Source organism: Oncorhynchus keta, chromosome 15, assembly GCF_023373465.1.
Source record: "Oncorhynchus keta strain PuntledgeMale-10-30-2019 chromosome 15, Oket_V2, whole genome shotgun sequence".
In the NCBI taxonomy this organism is placed as follows: domain Eukaryota; kingdom Metazoa; phylum Chordata; class Actinopteri; order Salmoniformes; family Salmonidae; genus Oncorhynchus; species Oncorhynchus keta.
Genome location: NC_068435.1, coordinates 44,410,588 through 44,438,215, shown reverse-complemented (window position 1 = coordinate 44,438,215; position 27,628 = coordinate 44,410,588). Strand labels below are relative to the sequence as shown.

The following is a 27,628-nucleotide window of genomic DNA, read 5'->3' as shown; positions in this document are numbered from 1 at the left end:
TAATTTCAAACATACCCTTGACTTTGTTTTGTTCCTATATAATGTTTCCTCAGAGCAAAAGGAGAAAAGCCAAGATGAGGAAACTGATTATGGTGATGATGGTTCAGACTCCAGTGATGAAGATGACTCAGAGGAATCTGGGAGGGATGAAGACTGTACAGAGCTCAGACAGCTCTTCTTCCCTCTCCTCATCATCAAATTAAGAAGAGGAAAAGAAGCTGGGGAGACATAAACCATGTTCACCCTCTCACCTCACCCCATAGCTGTCACCAGCACACTGCCTAGTCTGACAGACAGTCAACACACCAGGTAGTTACTTTCCCTTTTATATGAATATATAAAACATAAATGTAGTTCATGTTTTTTATTTCACATTCTTATATTGTCTTGGTGAGGCAGTCACAGCGCACACATTTTTGTACCTGTTTAATCTTCATGTGCAGTGCCTTCAGAAAGTATTCACACCCCTTGACTTTTTCCATATTTTGTTGTGTTACAGCCTGAATTTAAAATGTATTGAGATTTTGTGTTACCGGTCTACACACAATACCCCATAATACCCCAATGTCAAACTGGAGTTATGTTTTCAGACATTATTACAAATGAATTACAAATGAAAATCTGAAATGTCTTTAGTCAATAAGTATTAAACCCCTTTGTTATGGCAAGCCTAAATCAGTTCAGGGATATAAAAAAAATTAAAAAATGCTTCAAAAGGTCACATAATAAGTTGCATGGACTCACTCTGTGTGCAATAATAGCGTTTAACGTGATTTTTAAATGACTACATCATCTCTGTATCCCACACATACAATGTAAGGTCAGCATTTCAAAAACAGATTAAACCACAAAGGCCAGGGAGGTTCTGAAATGCCTCGCAAAGAAGGGCATCTATTGGTTGATGGGTAAAAATAAAAAAGGCAGACATTGAATATCCCATTGAGCATGGTGAAGTTATTAATTACACTTTGGATGGTGTATCAATACACCCAGTCACTACAAAGAAACAGCTGTCATTCCTAACTCAGTTGCCGGAGAGGAAGGAAACCGCTCAAGGATTTCACTATGAGGCCAAAGGTGACTTTAAAACAGTTACAGTGGATTAACCACATTGTAGTTACTCCACAATACTAACTTAAATGACAGAGTGGAAAGGAAGCCTGTACATGTATGAAAATATTCAAAAACATGCATCCTGTTTGCAATAAGGCACTAAAGTAAAACTGTAAAAATTGTGGCGAAGAAATTAACGTTATGTTCTGAAAACCGTTATGTTTGGGGCAAATCCAACACAACATATCACTAAGTACCACTCTTCATATTTTCAAGCATGGTGGTGGCTGCATCATGTTATGAGTATGCTTGTCATCAGCAAGGACATGGGGGTTTTTAGGGATACACGGAAATGGAATAGAGCTAAGCACAGGCAAAAACCTAGAGGAAAACCTGTTTCAGTCTGCTTTCCAACAGACACTGGGAGACAAATTAACCTTTCAGCAGGACAATAACCTCAAAGACAAGACAAAATATACACTGGAGTTGTTTACCAAGACGAAGTTGAATGTTCCTGAGTGGCCTACTTACAGTTTTGACTTAAATCGGCTTGAAAATCTATGGCAAGACTTAAAAATGGCTGTCTAGCAATGATCAACAGCTACCTTGGCAGAGCTTGAATAATTTTAAAGTGAATAATGTGCAAATATTGTACAATCCAGGTTTGCAAAGATACTTATTCAGAAAGACTCACAGCTGTAATCACTGCCAAATGTGATTCTAACATGTATTGACTCAGAGGTGTAATTACTTATGTAAATTAGATATTTATGTATTTCATTTTCAATGCATTTGCAAAATCTTCTAAAAACATATTTTCACTTTGTCATTATGGGGTGTGTGTAGATGGGTGAAAAACATTTTTTTTTAAATAAATTTTGAATTCAGGCTGTAACAACATAATGTGAAATAAGTCAAGGAGTATGACTACTTTCTGAAGGCACTGTAAATAACACAATAAGGTTCACTGTCCTGACATCTGTGTCTTTCCGGCTTCTTCAACACAAAAGGGTTAATTTCGCAGTAACTACTCCTGTACAAAGTCGAAACTTGCTCTTTAGATTTCTGCAAGTAGAACCGGAATCATTAAAACAATCACATCCCACGCAGTATGGACCGGCAGCGATGTCTTTTGGGTGTCTTTTCTTTGGTCCTGAAGTCTTCTGACCCTGCTGTCTTTTTTTGGTCCAGACCAGCCTTGATTTTGGTGCGGTGCGGACCAACATATGTTGGGTTCAGATTTGGTCTGGACCGGCCTTGATTTGGCCCAAACATAGATGTCTATGTTTGTTTCAGATTTAGTATTTAGTATTTTATGAGGATCCCCATTAGCTGTTGCCAAGACAGAAGCTACTCTTCCTGGGGTCCAAACAGAAATAAATATTACAAGACATTGTGCATCAATTGGCCTTGATTTCAACGTCCACAGACGTCCGGCCCGGACCTGCATATATTCAGCCCAAACATAGATGTCTATAATTGGTTCAAATTTGGTCCAGTCCAGACTGACCTTGATTTGGCCCAAACATTGCATACGATGATTGGTTCCGAATTGGTCCGGTTGGACAGCACTGTACAGTAGATCACAGGAGAGTATGGTAAAGAAAGGTAAAGACAAATATAGTATAGCACAGTATAGTACAGTATAATATACTGTATTGTACCCTCCCTTACTCTAATGTACTCTCTATTGTACTGAACTGTACTGTACTCTACTGAATTAAACTATACTGTACTGTACTCTACTAAATTAAATACTGCTGTACCGTACTATACTCTACTGTACTGTGCTCTAGTGTACAGAACTGTGCAGTACTGTACTGTGCGGTTCAAACTTGTGAAACAGAGCCTTCTAAGCAGAGTTGCAAAGAGAAAAAGCCATACCTCAGACTGGCCAATAAAATGAAACGATTCAGATGGACAAAAGAACACAGACACTGGACGGGGGACTATGCCTAGAAGGCCAGCATCCCGGAGTCCCCTCTTCACTGTTGATGTTGAGACGAGTGTTTTTCGGGTACTATTTAATGAAGCTGCCAGTTCAGGACTTTTTCTGTTTCTCAAACTAGACACTCTAATGTACTTGTCCTCTTGTTCCGCTGTGCACCGGGGCCTCCCACTCCTCTTTCTATTCTGGTTAGAGACAGTTTGCGCTGGAATAGTACACAGCGTTGTTTGAGATCTTCAGTTTCTTGGCAATTTCTCACATGGAATAGCCTTCATTTCTCAGAACAAAAATAGACTGACGAGTTTCAGAAGAATGTTTTTTGTTTCTGGCCATTTTGAGCCTGTAATTGAACCCACAAATGCTGATGCTCCAGATACTCAACTAGTCTAAAGAAGGCCAGTTTTATTGCTTCTTTAATCAGAGGACAACAGTTTTCAGCTCTGCTAACATAATTGCAAAAGGGTTTTCTAATGATCAATTAGCCTTTTTAAAATGATAAACTTGGATTAGCTAACACAACGTGCTATTGGAACATAGGAATGATGGTTGCTGATAATGGGCCTCTGTACGCCTATGTAGATATATTGTATAGTCTTATATATTGCAATTATTTTGTCACTATTTATTACTATTTATTGTCTTACCTCCCTTATCCTACCTCATTTGCACACACTATATATTGACTTTTTCTATTGCATTATTGGCTGTATGTTTGTTTATTCCATGTGTAACTCTGTGTTGTTGTTTGTGTCGCACTGCTTTGCTTTATCTTGGCCAGGTCGCAGTTGTAAATGAGAACTTGTTCTCAACTGGCCTACCTGGTTAAATAAAGGTGAAATAAAACATATATTTTTATTTAAAATATATAACATGAACAATGTCTACACTGTATTTCTGATCAATTTGATGTTATTTTAATGGACAATGTTTTTGTTGCTTTTCTTCAAAAACAAGGACATTTCTAAGTGACCCCAAACTTTTGAACGGTAGTGCAATTCAATCCATTTTAGAACAAGGCTGTAACGTAACAAAATGAGGAAAAAGGGGAATGGGTCTCAATGCTTTCCGAATGCACTGTCTATAAAGGTCTGTTCTGACAAGGTGAAGAGAGAACAAGTGGAAAGGAAGAGAACATCCAAAAAGAAGGGGTGCGGTGAAAGAGGAAAGAGAGAGTGAAAGCAGGGGCATTTCGGCAGTAGAGAGAACACTTCCCATTGGAGCCCTGCTGCTTGGGATAATGGGGTTGATAGGTCAATTCCCTAAACTTCCTCAGGTGTGTATACCATGCTAATCTTTTTCTTGTTTTACTATTCAGCCTATAGGCTAGGGGGTATAGGATATTTATTTGGACATGTTCCAAACAATATGTTGTTCAGCACAGCATAGGCAAGAGATTACATGGTTTTCACCATTTTGGAAATAAATTCCATCAACGCTGCCTGACCACAGAGATCTGTGAACGCAGTCGAGGCGCCCCCTCGTGTCTCGAGTCGTCATATCAGTCTAGCGTCGCAATCCACAAAACTACATCTGGACAACAGCACAGACGAAAATGAATAGGCTAGCACTTGTCCATTTCTCTGTGATAACATTTCATCGATATGCCTAGCCTTCTGAGCAAAACGGAGTCCATCCAAAGTCCATATCTGGTAGGCTACTAGTGTTGGCCAACACAATTTTGTCCATTTTTTCCTTTGATTGACAGGTGCCAGTGACGCAAATAAAACCTCCGTTGTTATTTTTGGTCGTGTTGAACATCACCTAGGTTAGTAAATAGGCTATTGAGGACTTGATTGCAATCAAACTTCCTAAGAGTGACACTTCGTGATTGGGGATCGTAATGGAGCTATGCATTTCTCATGACAATCAAACCTGCTGAAATAAAGTATCCCACTCACAGAAAAGGCGACACACGTCAGTGGTCGTGAAGAAGCTTAATTTCGTGCCAGAGGGAGGTAATGCTATGACTCACGTGTGCGTGCGTTAAAGTGGATAAATAGGCGATTCAGGCGCTCCGAAATAATTGAAAAATGACACATTCTTGAGGGAAAAAAGGTCATTCGCACGCTGCTGGGTTGAATTTCTCGTACTCCATTGGTATTCCGGTGTCGTTGGCTTTGGACTGTCTTGCGTCTCAGAACGTTGGGTGGATAGAGAACTGTAATTCGGTTCTTTGGTGATAGTTTCTGGACACGACAACCTGTGCACCCGCAGACGGTAAGGTAGCCTATAGTCTCATAGCGCGAGCGCCCTCACGTTTCCGAACAGCCTATATTGTAGTATTGATTTATTTTTCCATAATATAACCGTGAGTTTTTGTTTTTGAATGCTGCACAGCGCTCAACAACTGCTACATTGTTGCGATGCTCATTCTTATTGGAGTCGAAAAAAGGATGAGATTGGTTTAGAAAAGCATAAATATTTTTGCAAAAGACCTGTCGCTTGAATGTTCAGATTTCCATATCTCTCTCGTTCAAAAGTGTATAATTAAGAAACAATTAACATGTTTTGAGCAATGGTAGGCTATTGTTATTTATAGTCTATATGAGTAGCACGATTCCATCATTAGCCTAACTATTCCTTATTAACAATGACTGGTGCTGGCTTCGCCGTGGTTATTCAAAGATCGTCATAATTAAAAATCGATATGCTATCCATTTTCCAACGGATTTCAGTAGGCTGCCCAATCAATTATATATTTTTCTTACTAAACCAATAATTATTTGACAAAATGTGTCAAATAATTCCATTGCACATCATTGTGGTAGGGTTTTTCGTTTAGCATATTTCTCATTATGAATAGGTCTGTTAAGGATGATTTGTTTGTGGATTAGACCTAGGCCTGTTTATTTGCTTTATTATTGAGGCACGAAACTCCTTTGTTTTCGTGCTCTTTGATCTAATTAAGTAGACTGAACGGTCTGGTGCTCATCGCTTAGCTCGAGCGCCCAAGACTGATGGCTCTGAGATGGGGATGATTTCGCTTTAACGACCCATAAAAACTTCACAGGGGACAGTTTTTTTTTCGTTCGTGTTTATAGGCTAAGGTTAGAATAGCGTAGCCTTAAATTTCTGTCAGATTTGCCGACTTTATTTGGGTCCAGTATTGAATGCCCGCGATGTTAACGTCCGAATGCATTTCTGCGTTTGACAGACGGACCCACGCGCCTGGGTAGGCCTACGTGTGTGGCTTGAGACAAATCTTCTCAAACCGATCACCACTGATTTATCTCCCTTCGATCGGCAAATGCGAGCCACGTTCTAGAATAAATTATCTCCGTCAAAGAGGCAGATAATACAACAAATGATGCATCATCCTCTTCGTATATGGTCACTGCACGGTTAATTAAAGCTCAATTTCATTGGTCAAATTAAGCTAATGTTGCCTATTTTAGGCTATGTAAATAGACAAACTTTCAAACATGAATCCGGTTATTTATTTGTTTAATATTAGCCATATGTCTTAACACTTGGCCATTTGTTTTCAGCAACCGATTGGTTATTCTCATTGATAATCTGATAAGAGTCCCGGAGCGCACGGGAATAACGGAGGACTGATGGCCACGTCTGAACCGACAGCCGCTGGCGGGGACCAGGACCCCAACTCCGCCAATTTACGACCTTCATCCACAAGTAGGTCTCTCTTTCTTCTCATTCCTCTCTCTCCCTCTCCCTACCTCACTCCCTCTCTGCCTGATAAAAACGAGTCTCACTCTGGCTCTTTACCGTGTGGGCGACGTCGTTAATCATTCCGGTTAAAAACAGAGCTATCACAACTGCCTGCCGCTGTCTAACGGATCAGCGGCGCGCACTGAGAAACTGACCTCCTGTAAATTGCCTCGTAGTGCGTCGTTATGTCTTCAGCGCAGGGCATCGGGAAGGAATTATTTTTGGAATAGAAATCACAGTTATTTAGAATAAGCCTATCGAATTTACTTTGGTTATGCCTTTTTTTAATTTGGCCTGTCAAATAATGTTTAAAATGTTCTCGATTTTAAAATAGGCCTAATAACCTAAACACTAAATGTAGGCCTATGCTATTATTTATTGGCAAAAGATATATTCTGAATTTTAGCATTCAAATTGGTGATACATTTTTTAAAAATAATTTCAATCATTTATCCCCTCTTAATCTATCCAATGTGTGGTCGTGCATCACTGAGAGAGCTGTTACCAGCGCAATTACGCAGGGAAATGGCTGGTAATTGCAGGCACTCCGTTGCTCGTGATTACGGCTTGCTTTCGTTTTCTATGACATTGGCGAAGTGTACGCGGAGGAGGGATGTTAATGTAATAGAGACCCGCTTCGATCATTTTTACCATCGAACACTGAAAGAAGAGGGCATTTAGTAGTTATTACTGAAATTAGCCTTTTAGTCTACCCACTGACAGTTACATTTTAGTTAAGAAAAATCCCCAAACCCGCTTCTCTTTAGACCTAGGCCAAGTCATTTTTGTTTGTGAAAAATGGAAGCCTAGGCCTTGTCAATCAGCCTGAAATTTCAGCCATTAAATCCATTGGCCTAATATGGAAAATTGACTTCATTTGATAGGCAATTTGACAGAGGAAGAATGTGTTTGTTTTACATAATGCACAACCGTTTCAAAAAGCCTGTGATGTTGTTTAAACTCTGCCTGTCTCTCTGCTGCTACTGTTGATTGTTGCCATTATCTCGCTGCCAACGTTCTGTCTCTCATACATACCTGAGGCGGCCGGTGGTTCCTTGTGTGCGAGTGTGTTCGGGCTGCGTTTACCTTGTCCTCTGAGGGACACCTCGAGACGTTCTATCCGACACTACCATAAGGCTCATATGCATATAGATGTGCCTTGTTACCGTCCATTGCTTGACTCTGTGTGCTTGTTTTGTTTGGCTATGATGCCATGTTCCATCTGTATGTTCATGCAATATCAAAATACGTCGCCTATAGGTTGTTTTCCCTATGCTGCAGTAGTTCTCCCTATACTGCCTGGTGTGTGCGCGCGCGTGTGTGTGTGTGTGCGTGCGTGCGTGTCCAAACGGCCAGCCAGACATCACCATCTCGCGTCAAACCAAAATACTGTGTTTCACCCAATTAATTTCTGCTCTCCTTCGCGAGCTCATTTCACGGGTGTTTATTTAAAACGTCCCCTTTTGCCGGGTGCGTGCCAGTGTGGGCCTCTAATGGCCCATTTTGTTTGGACTGTGTGGATTCCGAACAATTCGAATGTTCAGGAATAGGCTAATAATCGCACTGATCTAAGGTCAGCGCTGCTTTGTTTCCTCCCAATGGGGTTTGAGAAAGGGTGGCGTGAGCTCTAGAGGCTGCTGCTTCTTCTGCATGTGAGTCTGCTTCATGCTTCTTCACTCCGTTGTGCCATACACTGCCACCATACGCTTTATAAAAACGAATCCACTGTCACCCAAATCACACTATTCATTATTCCAGAATCGAATTTTCAAACGTTCTCCCCAAACATTCTGTTTTAGACTATGACGCGTGGATGCAAGGATGCACGCGGAAACTGGGGATGAAGATCTGTGGTAAGTTTTAGACCCATGAACGATCAACAACGGCAATCTAATTTGATTCACTGCAATAGCCTACGAGAAACGTTGTCATTTGACTTTGTAGGCATATGAAGCCTCATAGGCCCATCTCCATACCCAGCATAATGATGCTATACTATGCTAATATTAGGGCAAGGCCGTCGCTGACTGTCACTCCACATTCTCATCTCCTAAAGGTCAGTTGGCAATTAGCTTTAGGCCAAGCACGGCGCGCCGGGGTTCCCGCCCCGACCCCGCGAGGCACCCCATGTCCCTTCCTATCCATATCTCTGCAGTTGGCAAAGGATAGGATACAGGCCTACACTACAGCAAGTAACAATCCGCCTCAGAAATGTAGAAAATGCCTAAACATTGAATATTTGTCGAGATAGAGCTGTCCAATAGGTTTTCAATGCAGAATTAGCTGCTCACATGGTGTGTGCATAAACTAGGGCTATATACTAAATAATACATGTTCTAATTCCAGTTTTGTATTTTATTATCAACGCGTTATAATTTTTTTAAACATTAATTTCCTCGCCTTTCCGTTTGGAGGTGGTATGGATTTGGGTATCTTTATGCAAAACGTATTTTTTTATATACCTTATAAAATTAGATGTGATGACGTCGATGAGATGACGTGGGGAAGGCGTGGGTTTGGTAAATCTGGGAGGTTCCATAAAGCCTCTGTTATGTTAGCCAATCCAGCAAGGTGAAACGATTGAATCCAGTATTTTTCCAACAGGAATCTTAGATGACCTTTTTTTTCCTGGACCCTGTATATTTAATCTTTTTTTCGATTACGTCTAGGATTGGTTTGACGTCATCACACATTGAGAAAAATATATTTCCTTTCAGAAATCCTTCCTACTTTCATTGATTTCAGTCCAACATGTTTTGGTGGCAGGGTTTTTTTTTGATAACGTCAAGTTAACATTTAATTGCAAAAGTATGCATTGTCCTACCATTGGTTCAATCCAAAAACAAAGAAGAGGATGTCATTAGCCTAAGAATAAATGGGTTTTAGCTCGAGAGTTACGATGCAGAACTATAATTTGTACGGAAGGCCCACATAATTAGGTAACCTGCCCCGTAATGAGGACGCCCCCTGCCGGATAAAATCAACACTATTTAACCTCCCTTATAACCCTGCAAATAACCTTAATAACGAAATAATTTACCGCAATATACGAGGAAACATGTTTATTCACTGATTAATTTTATAGAGGACATTGCTTAGGCCTTATGAGTAATTTTCAAATGTATGTTCATTATGCATGCACCAGGCCCAATAATTTACCCTCGTTTCTATAATATCCCCTTTAGTCTGATAAGGAATCGTTTTGTTCTCGGGGTTGAAATCATTTTTCTTTTGTGGGGAGGAGAAAACTGAAAAATCCCTCTGTGACAACAGTCATCATAAAATTGTGCTGAGTTGTTATATGCTGGCCTATGTCAGTGTTGGATTTACAGGCCGTTATAGTCGTCAGCTCCTTTCAGTAAAGATACGGGTCCTGCGGATGAGAGGGAAGATTAACGGGAACCAACCAGCAGTTTATCGAGGCTGCTGGTCTTGTAAAATAATCAGTGCCAATCTGCCATTCAAGATTAGGGGAGTACATTTAAATGAAAGGATCTCTGAGGCTCTGAAACAGAAAAGGGGTTCTGTTTCAGAGAGCCTTGTCTCTTAGATATTGAGAGTCTTGTCTGTTCGATAAAGTAAAACATTTTTAACATCCGATGTTGATAGAATCATTTACTTAAAACTGTATGACGTGAAAAATAGATGTTTAAATCCTTCCATAATGACATTTTCTGATGGTTGTCTGCTATAGGTTTTTCTCTAAAATCAATGGGTTATTAATACACACGGACATTAGTAAAAAATAGACTAGCCTATCCAGAGCCCGTTAAATGTCTCGCATCCGTCATTAACCCCAGTCTGATTCGAATGGGTTGGCTTAAATGGTAGAATCAATTCAGTTGTTCAAATAACTAGGTATCCCCTTTCCCTTCCATAATGTCTCCTCTACACAAACATTTTTGGCTGCCTTTAAGATTTGCTCTATCATGTTTTGTTAACATTACACGAACAATTAATGTTTGATGGCGGAATATAATTGTTGTAGACTGATTTACTGATTTAACTCGGTGGAACTTGATGTGCACCAGATTCATTCATGTAGAAATTAACTGAGCAAATTTTGCTTGGTCAAAGAGTATGTATTTTTAGGGGGCAGAGCTCATTAGATGAATCGTCAGCATGCTTTCCAACTGTACATTTGTACATTTACATTTTGGTAATTTGGCAGACGCTTTTAATCGAGAGCGACTTCAGCCAGTGCATTCAACTAAGGTAGATAAACAACCACATGTTAAAACTTAAAGGTTTATGTAACCGTAACTGATTATGTCATTGTAGTTAAACGGGTCTGTAGGTTAGTTCAATTGACAGGCTGCAGGCTCAGGAACTGGCAAAGAACTTCATGGTTGAGTAAGGAGCAGATGGGAGCACAAAGCTCCCTACTGACCTTTTCACTGTACCATTGTTAATTGGAAATAAAACTTTGTAATGTATTGGCGTTTTTTATTTAATTTAGTAGTTATGACAAATGCAACTAAAAAAGAGCTAGAGCTGACACAATTGATTCATAATGTGTTTCCATTAGGTGTAACTACCTTCCAAAATAATGTGTTTCCATTAGGTGTAACTACCTTCCAAAATAATGTGTTTCCATTAGGTGTAACTACCTTCCAAAATAATGTGTTTCCATTAGGTGTAACTACCTTCCAAAATAATGTGTTTCCATCAGGTGTAACTACCTTCCAAAATAATGTGTTTCCATTAGGTGTAACTACCTTCCAAAATAATGTGTTTCCATTAGGTGTAACTACCTTCCAAAATAATGTGTTTCCATTAGGTGTAACTAACTTCCAAAATAATGTGTTTCCATTAGGTGTAACTACCTTCCAAAATAATGTGTTTCCATTAGGTGTAACTACCTTCCAAAATAATGTGTTTCCATCAGATGTAACTACCTTCCAAAATAATGTGTTTCCATTAGGTGTAACTACCTTCCAAAATAATGTGTTTCCATTAGGTGTAACTAACTTCCAAAATAATGTGTTTCCATTAGGTGTAACTACCTTCCAAAATAATGTGTTTCCATTAGGTGTAACTACCTTCCAAAATAATGTGTTTCCATTAGGTGTAACTACCTTCCAAAATAATGTGTTTCCATTAGGTGTAACTACCTTCCAAAATAATGTGTTTCCATTAGGTGTAACTACCTTCCAAAATAATGTGTTTCCATCAGATGTAACTACCTTCCAAAATAATGTGTTTCCATCAGATGTAACTACCTTCCAAAATAATGTGTTTCCATTAGGTGTAACTACCTTCCAAAATAATGTGTTTCCATCAGATGTAACTACCTTCCAAAATAATGTGTTTCCATTAGGTGTAACTACCTTCCAAAATAATGTGTTTCCATTAGGTGTAACTACCTTCCAAAATAATGTGTTTCCATTAGGTGTAACTAACTTCCAAAATAATGTGTTTCCATTAGGTGTAACTACCTTCCAAAATAATGTGTTTCCATTAGGTGTAACTACCTTCCAAAATAATGTGTTTCCATTAGGTGTAACTAACTTCCAAAATAATGTGTTTCCATTAGGTGTAACTACCTTCCAAAATAATGTGTTTCCATTAGGTGTAACTACCTTCCAAAATAATGTGTTTCCATTAGGTGTAACTACCTTCCAAAATAATGTGTTTCCATTAGGTGTAACTACCTTCCAAAATAATGTGTTTCCATTAGGTGTAACTACCTTCCAAAATAATGTGTTTCCATTAGGTGTAACTACTGTCTGAAATAACAGATTTCCAATAGGTGTACCTACTGTCCAAAACAACCTGTTTCCATGAGGTGTAGCTACTGTCCAAAATAACCTGTTTCCATTAGGTTTGACAATTGTCCAAAATAACCTGTTTCCGTTAGGTGTAAATCCTGTCCAACATAACATGTTTCCATTAGGTGTAGCTACTGTCCAACATAACATGTTTCCATTAGGTGTAGCTACTGTGCAAAATAACCTGCTTCCATTAGGTGTAACAATTGTCCAAAATAACCTGTTTCCATTAGGTGTAACTACTGTCCAAAATAACGTGTTTGCATTAGGTGTAACTACTGTCCAAAATAGCCTGCTTCCAATACGTGTAACTACTGTCTAAAATAACCTGTTTCCATTATGTGTAACTACTGTCCAGAAGAATGTGTTTCCATTAGGTGCACCTACCATCCAAAATAACATGTTTTCGTTAGGTGTAACTACTGTCCAAAATAGCCTGCTTCCATTAGGTGTAACTACTATCCAAAAAAACTGTTTCCATTAGGGGTGACTGGTGGCCAAAATAATCTGCTTCCATTAGGTGTAACTACTGTCCAAAACAACCTGCTTCCATTAGGTGTGACTACTGGCCAAAATAATGAGCTTCCATTACATGTAACTACTGTCCAAAAGAATGTGTTTCCATTAGGTGTAACTACTGTCCCAAATAACCTGCTTCCATTAGGTGTAACTACTGTCCCAAATAACCTGCTTCCATTAGGTGTAACAATTGTCCAAAATAACCTGCTTCCATTAGGTGTACCTACTGTCCAAAATAACCTGTTTCCATTAGGTTTGACAATTGCCCAAAATAACCTGTTTCCGTTAGGTTTAACTACTGTACAAAACAACCTGCTTCCATTAGGTGTGACTACTGTCCAAAATAACATGCTTCCATTAGGTGTAACAATTGTGCAAAATATCCTGATTCCATTACGTGTAACTACTGTCCAAAATAACCTGCTTCCATTAGGCTTGACTCCTGTCCCAAATAATCTGTTTCAATTAGGTTTGACAATAGTCAAGAAATAACCTGTTTCCATTAGGTGTGCCTACTGTCCACAATAACATGCCTGCTTCCATTAAGTGTAACAACTGTCCAAAACAATCTGCTTCCATTAGCTGTGACTACTGTCAAAAAGATCCAGTTTCCATTAGGTGTACCTACTGTCCAAAATAACATGTTTCCATTAAGTGTATCTACTGTTCAAAATAACCTGTTTCCATTAGGTTTGACAATAGTCCAACATAACCTGTTTCCATTCAGTTTGACAAATGTCCAAAGTAACCTTTTTCCATTTGAAGTAAATACTGTCCAAAACAACCTGCTTCCATTAGGTGTGACTTCTGGCCAAAACAACCTGTTTCCATTTGGAGTAAATACTGTCCAAAAGAACCTGTTTCCATTAGGTTTGACAATAGTCCAACATAACCTGTTTCCATTCAGTTTGACAAATGTCCAAAGTAACCTTTTTCCATTTGGAGTAAATACTGTCCAAAACAACCTGCTTCCATTAGGTGTGACTTCTGGCCAAAACAACCTGTTTCCATTAAGTGTACCTACTGTCCAAAATAGCCTGCTTCCATTAGGTTTGACAATTGTCAAAAATAACCTGTTTCCATTAGGTGTAACAATTGTCCAACAAAACCTGGTTCCATTAGGTGTAACTACTGTCCAAAATAACCTATTTCTGTTAGGTGTAACTACTGTCCAAAAAAAACTTTTTACAGCATGTCTGGGTTATGGGTTTATGTCACTGTGCAGGGTCTGGCAGGGCACCCATGCAAGCACACACACACACACTCACATACACAGACACACACAGGCAACCCTCATCCATACATTGATCCATAACCCTCCTGCTGTATGGGGATTACCACCCGGTTATATAAGTGCTGTCTGAGAGAGGACACCACAAAGACCTGTGTTGCATTTGTAACTGATAACAAGGATATATAAAACTCAGGTCTTTGAATAAAAGTCATTATCAAGTTATTTATCTAGCGATGTTGGGCAGTGTTAACCAAGCGTGTTCCCCCACTCATGCTGCTCCATGCAACACCATAGGGTTCCTGCAGAAGAATAACAGTCTAGGGGAGGAAGGCCGGCTCGCAGGCTCGCTCTCAGAACGCCAGAAGAACCTGTTCTCCTGTGTCAACAGCGACCGGGATGCGCGCTTCTGCCGCACTGAGACCGATTTCTCCAACATGTTTGCGAGAGGTAAGCGAAGTTTATTCTTGCCAGACATTCAATATAGGCCAACTCTTTTTTTTATCTTTCATTTTCTAGACATGTAGTGAACGCTGGTCTAGACCTACAATGTTGCTAGTTTGTTACAGGCCCCCTTATCTATGAGGGAATCCAGCCTCTACATACATTTGTTTTCATTTTGTAAATGCTTTCCCCCTAATTCTTCTAGATTTACTTCCCGCCAAAAATGGAGAAGAGGCCACTATGCAGTTCTTATTGGAACTTGTGGACATCCTCACCAACTACGTCAGGAAGTCGTTTGACCGTTCCACCAAGGTTCTGGACTTCCACCATCCGCATCAGCTGCTCGAGGGCATGGAGGGCTTCAACCTCGAGCTCTCTGACCAGCCAGAGTCCCTTGAGCAGATCCTTGTGGACTGCAGGGACACGCTCAAGTACGGCGTGCGAACAGGTACATACTGTACAACATAGACCACTAAATTAGCCACAACATAATTACGTGAAATATGTTACAAGTTTTAAGACCAGATGTTTGCTTTTCATGCTTTTGGGACAGTTTTTGTGTGTATAACTTTTTTTCCTTCTCTTTTCTTTCTTATAAAAGCAGTTTTCTCTCACCAAGCCAGGCAGACTAAAAGCTTTTCATTGGAAAAAGCCTTAACTTATAAAGCTCATTAAGATAGGTTGTAGTTTCTCTCCTTCGTTAATTGGAAATTAGATTAGAAACAAAAGACGGTCAATTCTGCTCTTTAAAAGCTACATTCCAATCCAAAACAAACAAGATTGCTGTAAAGCTTAAATGGTTAGGTTATATGAAACTAAACCAACCTATATAGTAGGACCATGGCCTATAATATGTTTATATTGTATAGGCTATCTGGAAGTGTTTAATAATGCACTGTTTTATTGAACATATTGCATGTCATGTTTTTCACAGTAATTAGTGCATTGGGCTACAATATGTTTTGATCTTTGTCACGGTCATCTGCTCGTGTTCACACCACATGAGCAGAATGGAATTCTACACAAAACCATAAGCTGTTCCCTCGATAGGCTACAACCAATCACAATGACGGGTTATTATCCCCCTGGTAATTCCGTTGACAACCTCTTCTCCTTCCTCTCTTCTTATTAAACCAAGTACCGCCGGCAGGGATGCAAGCCGTTAGGAACAACAACAGTCAAGCTGTCCCTTGGGTTTTCCTTCCTAAAGACCTTTAGCTTAATTCATTTATCATTTACACACACAAAGTGATGATAGCTAAGAAAAAAATAGTCTGTGTTAATTAGCCTACCTCAGTTGATTCCCATGCCTTTAGTCCACTGACTCTCTGTCCACGGTGCCGCACTATGCCAACAGAGTGGGAGCAAATCCGCTTCGCCTTTCATATCTCCAATAAAAATTCCCTGTCTTAGGTCAGATAGGATCACCACTCTATTTTAAGAACGTGAAATGTCAGAATAATTGTAGAGAGAATGATTTATTACAGCTTTTATTTCTTCCATCACATTCCCAGTGGGTCAGAAGTTTACATACACTCAATTAGTATTTGGTAGTATTGCCTTCAAATTGTTTAACTTGGGTCAAACGTTTCAGGTAGCCTTCCACAAGCTTCCCACAATAAGTTGGGTGAATGTTGGCCCATTCCTCCTGACAGAGCTGGTGTAACTGAGTCAGGTTTGTAGGCCTCTTGCTCGCACACGCCTTTTCAGTTCTGCCCACACATTTTCTATAGGATTGAGGTCAGGGCTTTGTGATGGCCACTCCAATACCTTGACTTTGTTGTTCTTAAGCCATTTTGCCACAACTTTGGAAGTATACTTGGGGTCATTGAGACCAAGCTTTAACTTCCTGACTGATGTCTTGAGATGTTGCTTCAATATATCCACATAATTTTCCTTTCCTCATGATGCCATCTATTTTGTGAAGTGCACCAGTCCCTCCTGCAGCAAAGCACCCCCACAACATGATGCTGCCACCTCGTGTTTCACGGTTGGGATGGTGTTCTTTGGCTTGCAATCCTCCCCCTTTTTCCTCCGAACATAACGGTGGTCATTATGACCAAACAGTTCTATTTTTGTTTCATCAGACCAGAGGACATCTCTCCAAAAAGTACAATCTTTGTCCCCATATGCAGTTGCAAACCGTAGTCTGGCTTATGTAAACTTCCGACTTCAACTGTAAATACAACAGTGGTAGCCCAGTGATGATGTTTGTTGTTTGTTCAATATCTTTCAAACTTAAACGTCAAGCTTTGTGAGCATCTTTATGTGAACTCAGACAACGTGGTTGTCATGTAACCTTGTTATCAGCACCTCCAAGGCAAATGTTTCACTGCGGCTCCGGTCACAATAGGAATACAGAGAAGAGTGAATGTGTTTTTTTTTCTTTTTTTTCTCGTTTTAACTTAAAGTGGTTCCTTTTAATAGCTGGAAAGAACACACACACTGTTTCAGCCCCCCAGGGTGAAGAAAACACGGGGTGTTTTTATAAGGTTATTGAAACCATCCAGGCAAATATTCCACTACGTTCTTTTGTTTCTTTAGGAACCTTTATTTAATCCAGGAAGTCCCTTTGAGATAGAATCTCTCATCTCTCTCTCTTTGTGTCCCAGGTCATCCGCGGTTCTTCAACCAACTCTCTACTGGGCTGGACATCATTGGGCTGGCTGGGGAGTGGCTCACCTCTACAGCCAACACAAACATGTGAGACATACACTGTTGTTTTTGTGTGTGTGTGTATGTGTGTCTGTGTGTGTGCATGTGATGTGGACATCACAGTGCTGGCTCGCCAACGTTTACTGGAAAGCCCCAGTGGGTTGTGATTGACATTTAAAGGATTTCCACCATGTAGCAAAAAATATAATAAAATCCTTATTTTTCAGGAAGTGTGGTTCCCCTCAGACCTGCTCAGTTACAGAATCGGAATCGGAGATCTTTAACCTCGGGGGTTAAACAAAGGCCAAGGCCTCTGATTGGTCAGGTCAAAAGTGTTTAAAATTAAGCTCATATAAGATCGTTGTATACAATTTTGGTTTTGACCTGACTGATGGTGGCACTGTACCAACCGTGTATCGAACAGTAGGCCTGAATACTGTACATCTCAGATAACACACACACACACACACACACACACACACACACACACACACACACACACACACACACACACACACACACACACACACACACACACACACACACACACACACACACACACACACGCCCCACGGGCTGGTTAACATTGATCAGAACTCAGTTTTAGTTGGTGGCCCACTCTGACAGAGGGTATGAAGCCCTGCAGAGCTAAACAACACAGGACCATGAAAGACCAAATAAATAACAAAGAGAAATGACTACAGCATTACAAGAGAGAGCAAGCAGGGCAATGCCAGAGCTGCAAGAGAGACGTACAGATAGAAGAGAGATCACAGACAATACATGATTATAAACTGGGTGGTTCGAGCCCTGAATGCTGATTGGCTGACAGCCGTGGTATATCAGACTGTATACCACAGGTATGACGAAACTTTTCTTTTTACCGCTCTAATTAAGTTGGTAGCCAGTTTATAATAGCATTAAGGCTGCTCTGGGGTTTGTGATAAATGGCAGATGTACCACGGCTAAGGGTTGTGTCCAGGCACTGCGCGTTGCATCATGCATAAGAACGGCCCTTAGCCGTGGTATATTGGCCATATACCACACCTCCTCAGGCCCTATTGCTTAATTATAAACTGGGTGGTTTGAGCCCTGAATGCTGATTGGCTGACAGCCATGGTAAATATTGAGATTTCTTTTATTTTACCTTTATTTAACTAGGCAAGTCAGTTAAGAACACATTTTTATTTTCAATGACAGCATAGGAACAGTGGGTTAACTGCCAAGTTCAGGGGCAGTCGTGACAGCCCTTAGCTGTGGTATATTGGCCATATATCACCCCCCCCGGGCCTTATTGCTTAATTAGAACACAGGATTTTGAGAGACCAGACATGTTCATTAATGGTAATAAAACAAGAGCAATTCAAGATCAGAGTTTGATAGTAACAGAACAAGATTGAAAAGAGATGCTTCACTTCTTTCTTAAACATTAGCTTAGGCAATCACCCTGCTTGGAAAACTCCATCTCTTCTCTCGGTTGGAAACTTGGAACCATGCCGAGAGAGAGAGGCTCAGAGAGCAGGGACACAAAATTGTGATACACACTACACACACACACACACACACACACACACACACACACACACACACACACACACACACACACACACACACACACACACACACACACACACACACACACACACACACACACACACACACACACACACACACACACACACACACACACACACACACACACACACACCAGTTCAGCCTGGCCCAGATTCAGGAGATCGTGTTAACGCCCCATTGACTGCAGGCTCATTGTGAGCTGGTCTTAGCAGATAGCCCAGCTGGGCCCCACACACAATGGCCGCCCGGCGGCACTGAAAACCCTGTCACACTCAGCGACTGACTGCCCCGGCTCCCTGTGGAGGACTCATTCTGGCTCTATTGTCCCTGTAGATAAAGACTGATTTTCCTTTGCACTTGCACACACAGACACACACATGCACACAACTGACACAATGGTGCTCAGAGTCACTTAGGAGGTCTGGGTTGGGGATAATATGAGGGCATTTAGGGGCTGTCCCATAGGACAGGCAGGTGACTGAAGGGTAATTTTCACCCTGAAAAGACCAATGATTGGCTGTGATTGTGATAATGATCGCCATTATAGATATTATTGCCCGAGATGTGGAAAAAGTATTATCCTTTGTGCTCAACTGAAATCGGCAGATTTGTCAAAATATTCTGTCTTCCTTATATAAGATTATGCTCTGCTTGTAAGTAAGGCAAATAGGATGTTTTAACAGTGACATTTTGTAAGTCTGTGATTTTCTGAGTCATTGAACCCTTTAGTATATATATATATATATATATATATATATATATATATATATATATATATATATATATATATATATATGTATATATATGTATGTGTATATATATATATATATATATGTATGTGTATATATATATACACACACACACACACACACACACACACACACACACACACACACACACACACACACACACACACACACACACACACACACACACACACACACTACCAGTCAAAAGTTTGCACACACCTACTCATTCCAGGATTTTACTTTATTTTTTACTATTTCCTACATTGTAGAATAATAGTGAAGACATCATAACTATGAAATAACATTGCTGAAAAGGAACCCCTACTAAAGGACAGAAATAATAAGAAGAGACTTGCTTGGCCAAGAAACACGAGCAATGGACATCAGACCGGTGGAAATATGTCCTTTGGTCTGATGAGTCCATATTGGATATTTTTGGTCCAACTATCTTGTCTTTGTGAGACGTGGTTTGCACTGTGAAGCATGGAGGAGGAGGTGTGATGGTGTGGGGTGCTTGCTGGTGACGCTGTTGGGATTTATTTACAATTCAAGGTTGAACACTTTTTTGGTTACTACATGATTCCATATGTGTTATTTCGTAGTTTTGATCTCTTCACTATTATTATACAATGTAGGAAATAGTGAAAATAAAGAAAATCCCTTGAATGATAAGGTTTGTCCAAACTTTTGACTGGTACTGTATATATATATATATATATATTGCCTGCTAATATTGTACAATCTGTATGTCGCTTCATTGTCCTGGGCTATTCATTGTTTGAATTGAAGACCAGATTGATCTCAGTTTGTCAGTCAGATTTGCCAATCATAAAAAACAAAACAAAGCCCCGGGTCCTATGATTTCTTAATCCGGCCATGTGTGTGCGTGCGTCTGTGTAATTAGGGCCCATCAGTCATAATCTGTGCTGGCGTATTGACTGGCACCTAATGTTCTAATCAAACTCTCCCCAGGATGGCTGTTACAGACAGAATACATGCACATTAATTATAGGGCTGCTGCCTAGAATTACCTCTCTCGCTCTCTCTCTCTCCCTCTCTGTTCTCTCGCTCTCATTCTCATTTCCTCTCCCTTTACTTTTTTTTTTTACATTTCCTCTCCCTTCCTTCCTCCTTCTTCTTGGGGCGGCAGGTAGCTTAGGGGTTAGAGAGTTGGGCCAGTAACTGAAAGGTTGCTAGATTGAATCCCTGAGCTGACAGGGTGAAAATCTGTCGTTCTGCCCCTGAACAAGGCAGTTAACCTATTGTTCCTAGGCCGTCATTGTAAATAAGAATTTGTTCTTAACTGGCTTGCCTAGTAAAATAAAGGTTTTCTTTAAAAAAAAAAAGCTATCTTCCCCCTACTATCCTCTTTGCCACAAATGTCTTCCATTCCCCTCGTGGTCATGTCTTATTCCCCTTCCCCTCTCTCTTCCTCCCCTCTTCTGTGTGTATTTGTGTGTCTGTCAGTGCGGCTCCCCTGTCCCCAGATGATGAGGGGAGGGCTGTGAAGGGTAGAAGGGGGGTTGTGTGTGTGTTGTGTAACTGGCCTTGTTACACAGTTGTGGTGCTTTCCCAATGAGATTTACCCACAAAAATAGTGGGCATCTAATGTTCTCGTGTTTCCACGAGCAGAATCAACAGCCTTTGCATCATTCGAGACTTTTGCTTTTGTGAGAAGGTGTCAAAGTTCACATCTAGCAATTGTTATGTAAATGCTAGTTGAAATATACCCCGGGCCTTGCCTTGGCTCCAATTTAGTCCGCCAGAGCTATGGCAGAGTGAGCCTTTTGGGTAGAATTCTGGGGTAAATTGTAATTGGAAATGTGCCATAGGTGGAGGGGTGAGGGAGGCGGGGAAGGAAGGGGAAGGATGTGGGGAGGTCAGGCATCAGAGGTACATAGCCTTAGGGCCACGAAATTCACACAACCCAACCCAGAGTCGCTTACAAATGTCATAGATCATTTCAGTCAACCAGAGATGTTGCCCTCTCTTTCTGAAATGATCAAATCACAACATCTCAGCCAGGGTGGGGCTCAATTTAGAATGTTTGAATTGACTCCCATTTTAAACTCATTGAAATTTGAATTGAATTGGCCACTCCCGACAGGATGTAGAATTTGAATTTGAATAACAGGAAGTATAATTCAGTTCAGTGCATTTCAAATAAATTCCACTCAGTCATAGAACATGAGAATTTCATTGAATCTTAAAGGTCACACTTCCAGATACCAAAGAATATATCACTTTCCTCTGGAAACAATGCTCATATACCTTTTAACCTTAGTGGTTAGAATATACTATTCTTTGTCCCCCAACCATTTCATTTATTTGCTTCTTTTTGAAGGCTTCAGGGTCAACTTGAGGGTTGAACTAATGCATTCTGGGAAATGTTGCATTTGGTATCAAATACATCCAATACATGGTTTCCATGTGTTTGATGCCATTCCATTAGCTCCGTTCCAGACATTATTATGAGCCGTCCTCCCCTCAGCAGCCTCCACTGATTCGCATACAAGTTTTGTCTTCCTTGACCATCCATTTCAAGATTAATTTCAATTTTTTTCAACAATATTCTATATGCATGTAATATAACGACCTGTGTGATGTTTTATGTACAAGATGTATATTTGTATAGACTACACCTCATGTGGAATAGAAGAGGCATTTGAATTTCATTGAGTTACTGAATTCAATTATTTTTCCCATTGATTCAAATTTGAATTGTGATTCTGAATCCTGTTTACTACTTCAATTCAAATTCAAGAATTGAATTGGAATTTATGAGGCATTCTCAATTCAATTATGAAATGAGTCAAACCCTGATCTCAATATTCAATAGAGATTGAAACAAAAGCCTCTCTGTTGTCATCTCTGTCTCCTCTGTCTCTGTCTCTACATCTGCATCTTGTCTTCCCTTTCCTCTCCATTCCATTGGTTCCACACCTGTGCTCCCCCTCTCTCTCCTTCACTCTCTCATTCATTCTCTTTTTCTCTTCCTCCACTCTGAAGCAGGAAATAGATTTGGGGCTAAAGCCTTCTTATCTCTCCCCAACACAAGCCCCCCTCCCACACACACACACACACACACACACACACACACACACCCTTCAGCCAGTCGCATCAAAAGCCTCTGTTGTGATTGACAGGATTGACAGATAATCATCAGAGCTTTGTGTGCTTTAATTAAACGCTGACTGACACTTTAAAAAGGATTTGAATATGAATGTCTGCTCCCTGTCTCATATCAGGCAAATTTTAATTAGTTCAATTTGCTTGTGTGCGTAAATGTGTGTGTGTGTGTGTGTGTGTGTGTGTGTGTGTGTGTGTGTGTGTGTGTGTGTGTGTGAGGCTAATTTAATGGAACTTTGAGTCCATAGGGTTGTCTTGCAGTTCTAGCAGTAGCTCTGAGTCCTCAGCTCAGTTTAGCCGTGCAAAAATAACATCCTTGAATATGTTTAACTTTTGTTCACCGGAAGGAGTCTTAGCTGGAACGTAGGAAAAGGGTCAAAGGTCTATGTGACCTAAATATTTTAAGTGAAATGTTGCAATAAATATTGTTTTTAGTGAATCGGTAGTTGTATGAATTGATTGATTTGTGTATTAATATATTGGCCGTCAGGTTCACCTATGAGATCGCTCCAGTGTTTGTCCTGATGGAGCAGCTGACGCTGAAGAAGATGAGAGAGATGATTGGCTGGCCCTCAGGAGAGGGGGACGGAATATTCTCACCAGGTATGTAGAATATGGAATGTGTGTGTGTGTGTGTGTGTGTGTGTGCAGGCATATAGTGTGTGAGTAAGTTATGTGTGTTACTGCATGTCCAATACTGTTTGATATCTTTCCAATATAGAAGTGATCATGTACAACAGGACTGGATACCTTTTATTGTCCTGTCATGTGGAAATGTATCATTGGATTGTGCCAAAATCAGGTGGTCATGTCTGCCTGTATTGGACTAGCTGCTGTCCATGGTCCTGTTCTGACCAGTCATTCTCTCTCTGTCCACAGGGGGTGCCATCTCTAACATGTACAGTGTGATGATCGCTCGCTACAAGTACTTCCCTGAGGTCAAGACCAAGGGCATGTCTGCCGCTCCCCGTCTGGTGCTTTTCACATCAGAACATGTACGTCACACGCACACACACGCACACACACATGCACACTCACAAGCAAAAACACACTCTGAAGAAATCATCAATAGTGTCGGTTTTTAAATTGTTTAACTTCCTGTATTTTTCTGTAATCCCACAGAGCCACTACTCTATCAAGAAGGCAGGGGCAGCTCTGGGCTTTGGTTCAGAGAACGTGGTCCTGCTGAGCACAGATGAGAGGTACGCTACAGCTACACACAAAGGTCGCACCTGACCCACTGTAGATATACATTAAGATAGATCAGCTGGTTCTCTGTTCCTGTTCTTTCTCAGGGGGAGAGTTATTCCTGCTGATCTAGAAGCTAAGATCCTCGATGTCAAGCAGAAGGTGATTCTCTCTCTCCTTCCTTCTGTCTCTGTATATCTCTCTCTCCCTGTCTGTCTCTCTCTCTGTCGTTTCCTCTGTCTCTCCATCTCTTTTTGTCTCTGTCTGTATGTCCGTCTCTCTCTCTCTCTTTCTCTCTCTGTTTCTTACATGAAGGGTTATGTCACTTTGTGACTCCTGTGATATTGTGTTCCTCCAGGGTTATCATCCACTGTTTGTGAACGCTACAGCTGGTTCCACTGTTTACGGAGCATTTGACCCCATCAATGAGATCGCTGACATCTGCGAGAAATACAACATGTGGTTGCACGTAGACGTGAGTACAGTGTGTTTGTGTGTTTGGGGACAATATTGTTTTTTCCTATTGTTCTATTGGTGCGTGTGTTCTTTCTCCAGGGTGCATGGGGAGGTGGTCTCCTGATGTCCAGGAAGCATCGCCATAAGTTCAGCGGTGTTGAGAGGTACTGACACACACACACAAACATTCCTTAATTCACACTACAAACACGGTAACGACTGCTGTTCCTCTTTTAGGGCTAACTCTGTCACGTGGAATCCTCACAAGATGATGGGAGTGCCTCTACAGTGCTCCGCCATCCTGGTCAGAGAGAAGGTGAGGACAAGCGCACGCACGCACGCACGCACGCACGCACGCACGCACGCACGCACGCACGCACACACACACACACACACACACACACACACACACACACACACACACACACACACAGAGAGAGAGAGACACTCTCACTCTCTATATAACCCTGTTCTTTTTCTCTGTAGGGTATTCTGGCGGGCTGTAACTCAATGTGCGCAGGGTACCTGTTCCAGCCTGATAAACAGTATGATGTCAGCTATGACACGGGTGACAAAGCCATCCAGTGTGGGCGCCACGTTGACATCTTTAAGTTCTGGCTCATGTGGAAGGCCAAGGTGAGTCAATGTTACATGAATCTAGTATTTGGTCATATCCAGGCTTCTAATTACATATAGACCACAATGGGGTTTCAACACTTATAGGAATGCCCTGCTGTCCCCAGCCAGCACCTCTGTATTTTCAGCTCTTATTAATCATTTTAATATTTATATTTTTTTCCACAGGGCACCATAGGATTTGAGCAGCACATTGACAAGTGTCTGGACCTGTCTCAGTACCTCTACGACAAGATCAGAAACAGAGAGGGATACGAGATGGTGTTCGATGGAGTGGTAAGCAACTGACCTAGTTTTTCCTTTCCTCCCTCAGTCATCCCCCCCTTCCTTCCACAGCCGCAGGACGTAGGGGTGCTGAAAAAATTATAGTAATAAAACAAATCCTTAATTAAGGTCAAAATATTCTAAATGTGTGTCTTCTCTCCGTAGCCCCAGCACACCAATGTATGTTTCTGGTACATTCCACCCAGCCTGAGAGGCATGGAACACAACAGCAAAGAGTATCGAGAGAAACTTCACAAGGTAATTGTTGTACCGTCTTCTATCTTTTCAAATGTTCCAGACACGTTTATTCCAGTATTCTAAAATATGTTCTATTCTCCTCCCATCCTCCAGGTGGCGCCCAATATCAAAGCAATGATGATGGAGTCTGGTACGACCATGGTGGGCTACCAGCCTCAGGGCCAGAAGGTCAACTTCTTCCGCATGGTCATCTCCAACCCTGCAGCCCTCCAGTCAGACATCGACTTCCTTATTGACGAGATCGAGAGGCTGGGGCGTGACCTGTAGATAGCACCAACACAGTAGACAGAGGCCGGAACTGCAGTTTTCAATGTTTTACCTGTGACCACACTAATCGGGCTCTGAGAGAATTTTGGAGCTGTTCTTGATTTGTCCTAAACAATTCTCTCTGAAGGTAGGATGTGTAAACCACAGCTTTTATGGCATGATGGGTACACACTCCAATACTAAAGTTTGACTAATGTTTGTATGTGTGTGTTTGTAGTAGAGTACTGTGTTGTGTGTGTGTTCAAGTCCGTAAAGCAGTTATTTGTCTGTGTTGCACAGTAGATTAGGTAGATGAAATGATGTAAGGTAAGGTAACACAGGGAAACCCTCTACATCGGTGTGTGTGTGTATGCGTGTGTGTGTGAAAACAAAGAAATGCCTGAGAGCACATATAGTATACAATATACTATGATATGTGAATATTATGATATACACGATGCATCACTTGCACTCAGCATATATATAATTCTAGAGACAGATGCACCAACCCTTTCTCCTAGCGTTAAACCTTGACCTCCAGTGTGTGTTTCGTGGAGAAGGTGTGTGTGTGTGTAACAGTGTATGTACCCCATGCTGTAACCTAATGCTTTATTGACCTTTGAACTATGACCTTAGTGTTGACTATTGGCTGAAAATGCCCCTAGTTACTGATCAAGTGTCAGTATTATGTTTTTCTCCCTAATGGTTAATATTATTAATTTTAGGTATTGGGGAGGGTAAGCTGATCCTGGATCTGTGTCTAAAGGCAAATTCTACTTGCAGAGTGTAAAACACTGGCTCTTGGCCTGTGTGGAACAAGCAAACAGTATGTCATTTTTGAAGATGTTTAAATACTAATATGATAACTATAAATATATATAAAGTTAAAATATGAATTATTTGTGACATTACCAGTGTTTCAAAAGTCAAGTATTTTCCTCCATTTGTAAATGTATATTTTATGTATATTCTATAGCCTCTATGTAATCTGTATGTTTTGATTAATAATGCTATTAGTCAATGATATATTATATTATAGTGAATATGTGAGCCAAAGAAAGTGAATCGGGAACATACAGCAATCCACAGCCCTTTAGATAGCAGAAATACACTAAATCACATGTAAGATATCCTAAATATGTTACTTAATTGCCCTGATCCCCAGTGCAATCGGGATATTGTGTATCTGTGATTGTGTCGCTCTGACTGAATGTTGTGCAGTGATCCGATTGACTGTATGATACTTAATTATTATAAGGAGATTATACATCTATTAATTTGCCAAGAGCCATATATATATATATGGTATCGATGGTGTCATTTGAGAAGCAGCCTTACCGGCTTTTTGGTGTCAACTCTGGTGTTAACTTGTCAGTCCTTCGTCTAGCAAGAAGCACAAGGCTATCGAGAGGGGAATGTACTCTTCTTGATGGAGAGAAAGAGGATTGCTCCTGTCTGACAGAAATATAATTAGAAAAATGTAATATTATTGCTTATTATGTTCCATATTTCCTGTACTCTCAGTGTTTTGGGAACTCATTGGAAAATGTAAGAGTTTCAGTTAGTGTCTTTGCACAGCAATATCCTTCTTTATTTCTTCCATTTTAAATGGATGTGTATTGCAGTATTTTAAGAATGATGTGATTATAGAAATATAATTCATTTCTTGATGTTATGTAGGGACCAGCTAAGTAAACTGCACAGTGACCTAAACCATGTGACCAATCTTAATGTGTATGAAGCCGTAGTGGGAGAATTGTCTTTAGGAAGGTACCATAGGCACTTTAACTCACAATCATGCAATGTGCAGCTACAATAAAGTCTATTAAGAAACAGA

The 27,628-nt window shown here is 40.6% G+C and overlaps 1 protein-coding gene across 5 annotated transcripts; it reads left to right on the top strand.

Annotated features, from left to right (window-relative positions):
- The first annotated feature begins 54 nt into the window (after window positions 1-54).
- Window positions 55-27,628, top strand: LOC118395038 (glutamate decarboxylase 1-like). Of its 5 annotated transcripts, XM_035788814.2 has the most exons (18): window positions 55-309; window positions 4,103-4,274; window positions 6,490-6,634; window positions 8,470-8,523; window positions 14,489-14,641; window positions 14,841-15,083; window positions 17,248-17,338; window positions 23,234-23,346; window positions 23,623-23,738; window positions 23,866-23,945; window positions 24,039-24,093; window positions 24,290-24,406; window positions 24,487-24,551; window positions 24,625-24,703; window positions 24,874-25,023; window positions 25,192-25,299; window positions 25,453-25,545; window positions 25,639-27,628. In XM_035788814.2, the coding sequence occupies exons 3-18, from the start codon at window positions 6,559-6,561 to the stop codon at window positions 25,810-25,812; spliced, it is 1,767 nt and encodes a 588-aa protein (XP_035644707.1). In that variant the 5' UTR covers window positions 55-309; window positions 4,103-4,274; window positions 6,490-6,558; the 3' UTR covers window positions 25,813-27,628. The 5 variants fall into 5 exon arrangements, with proteins under 5 accessions (XP_035644707.1, XP_035644706.1, XP_035644708.1 ...); XM_035788813.1 differs by lacking the exons at window positions 55-309; window positions 4,103-4,274 and adding an exon at window positions 4,508-4,650; XM_035788815.2 differs by lacking the exons at window positions 55-309; window positions 4,103-4,274 and adding an exon at window positions 4,799-4,956.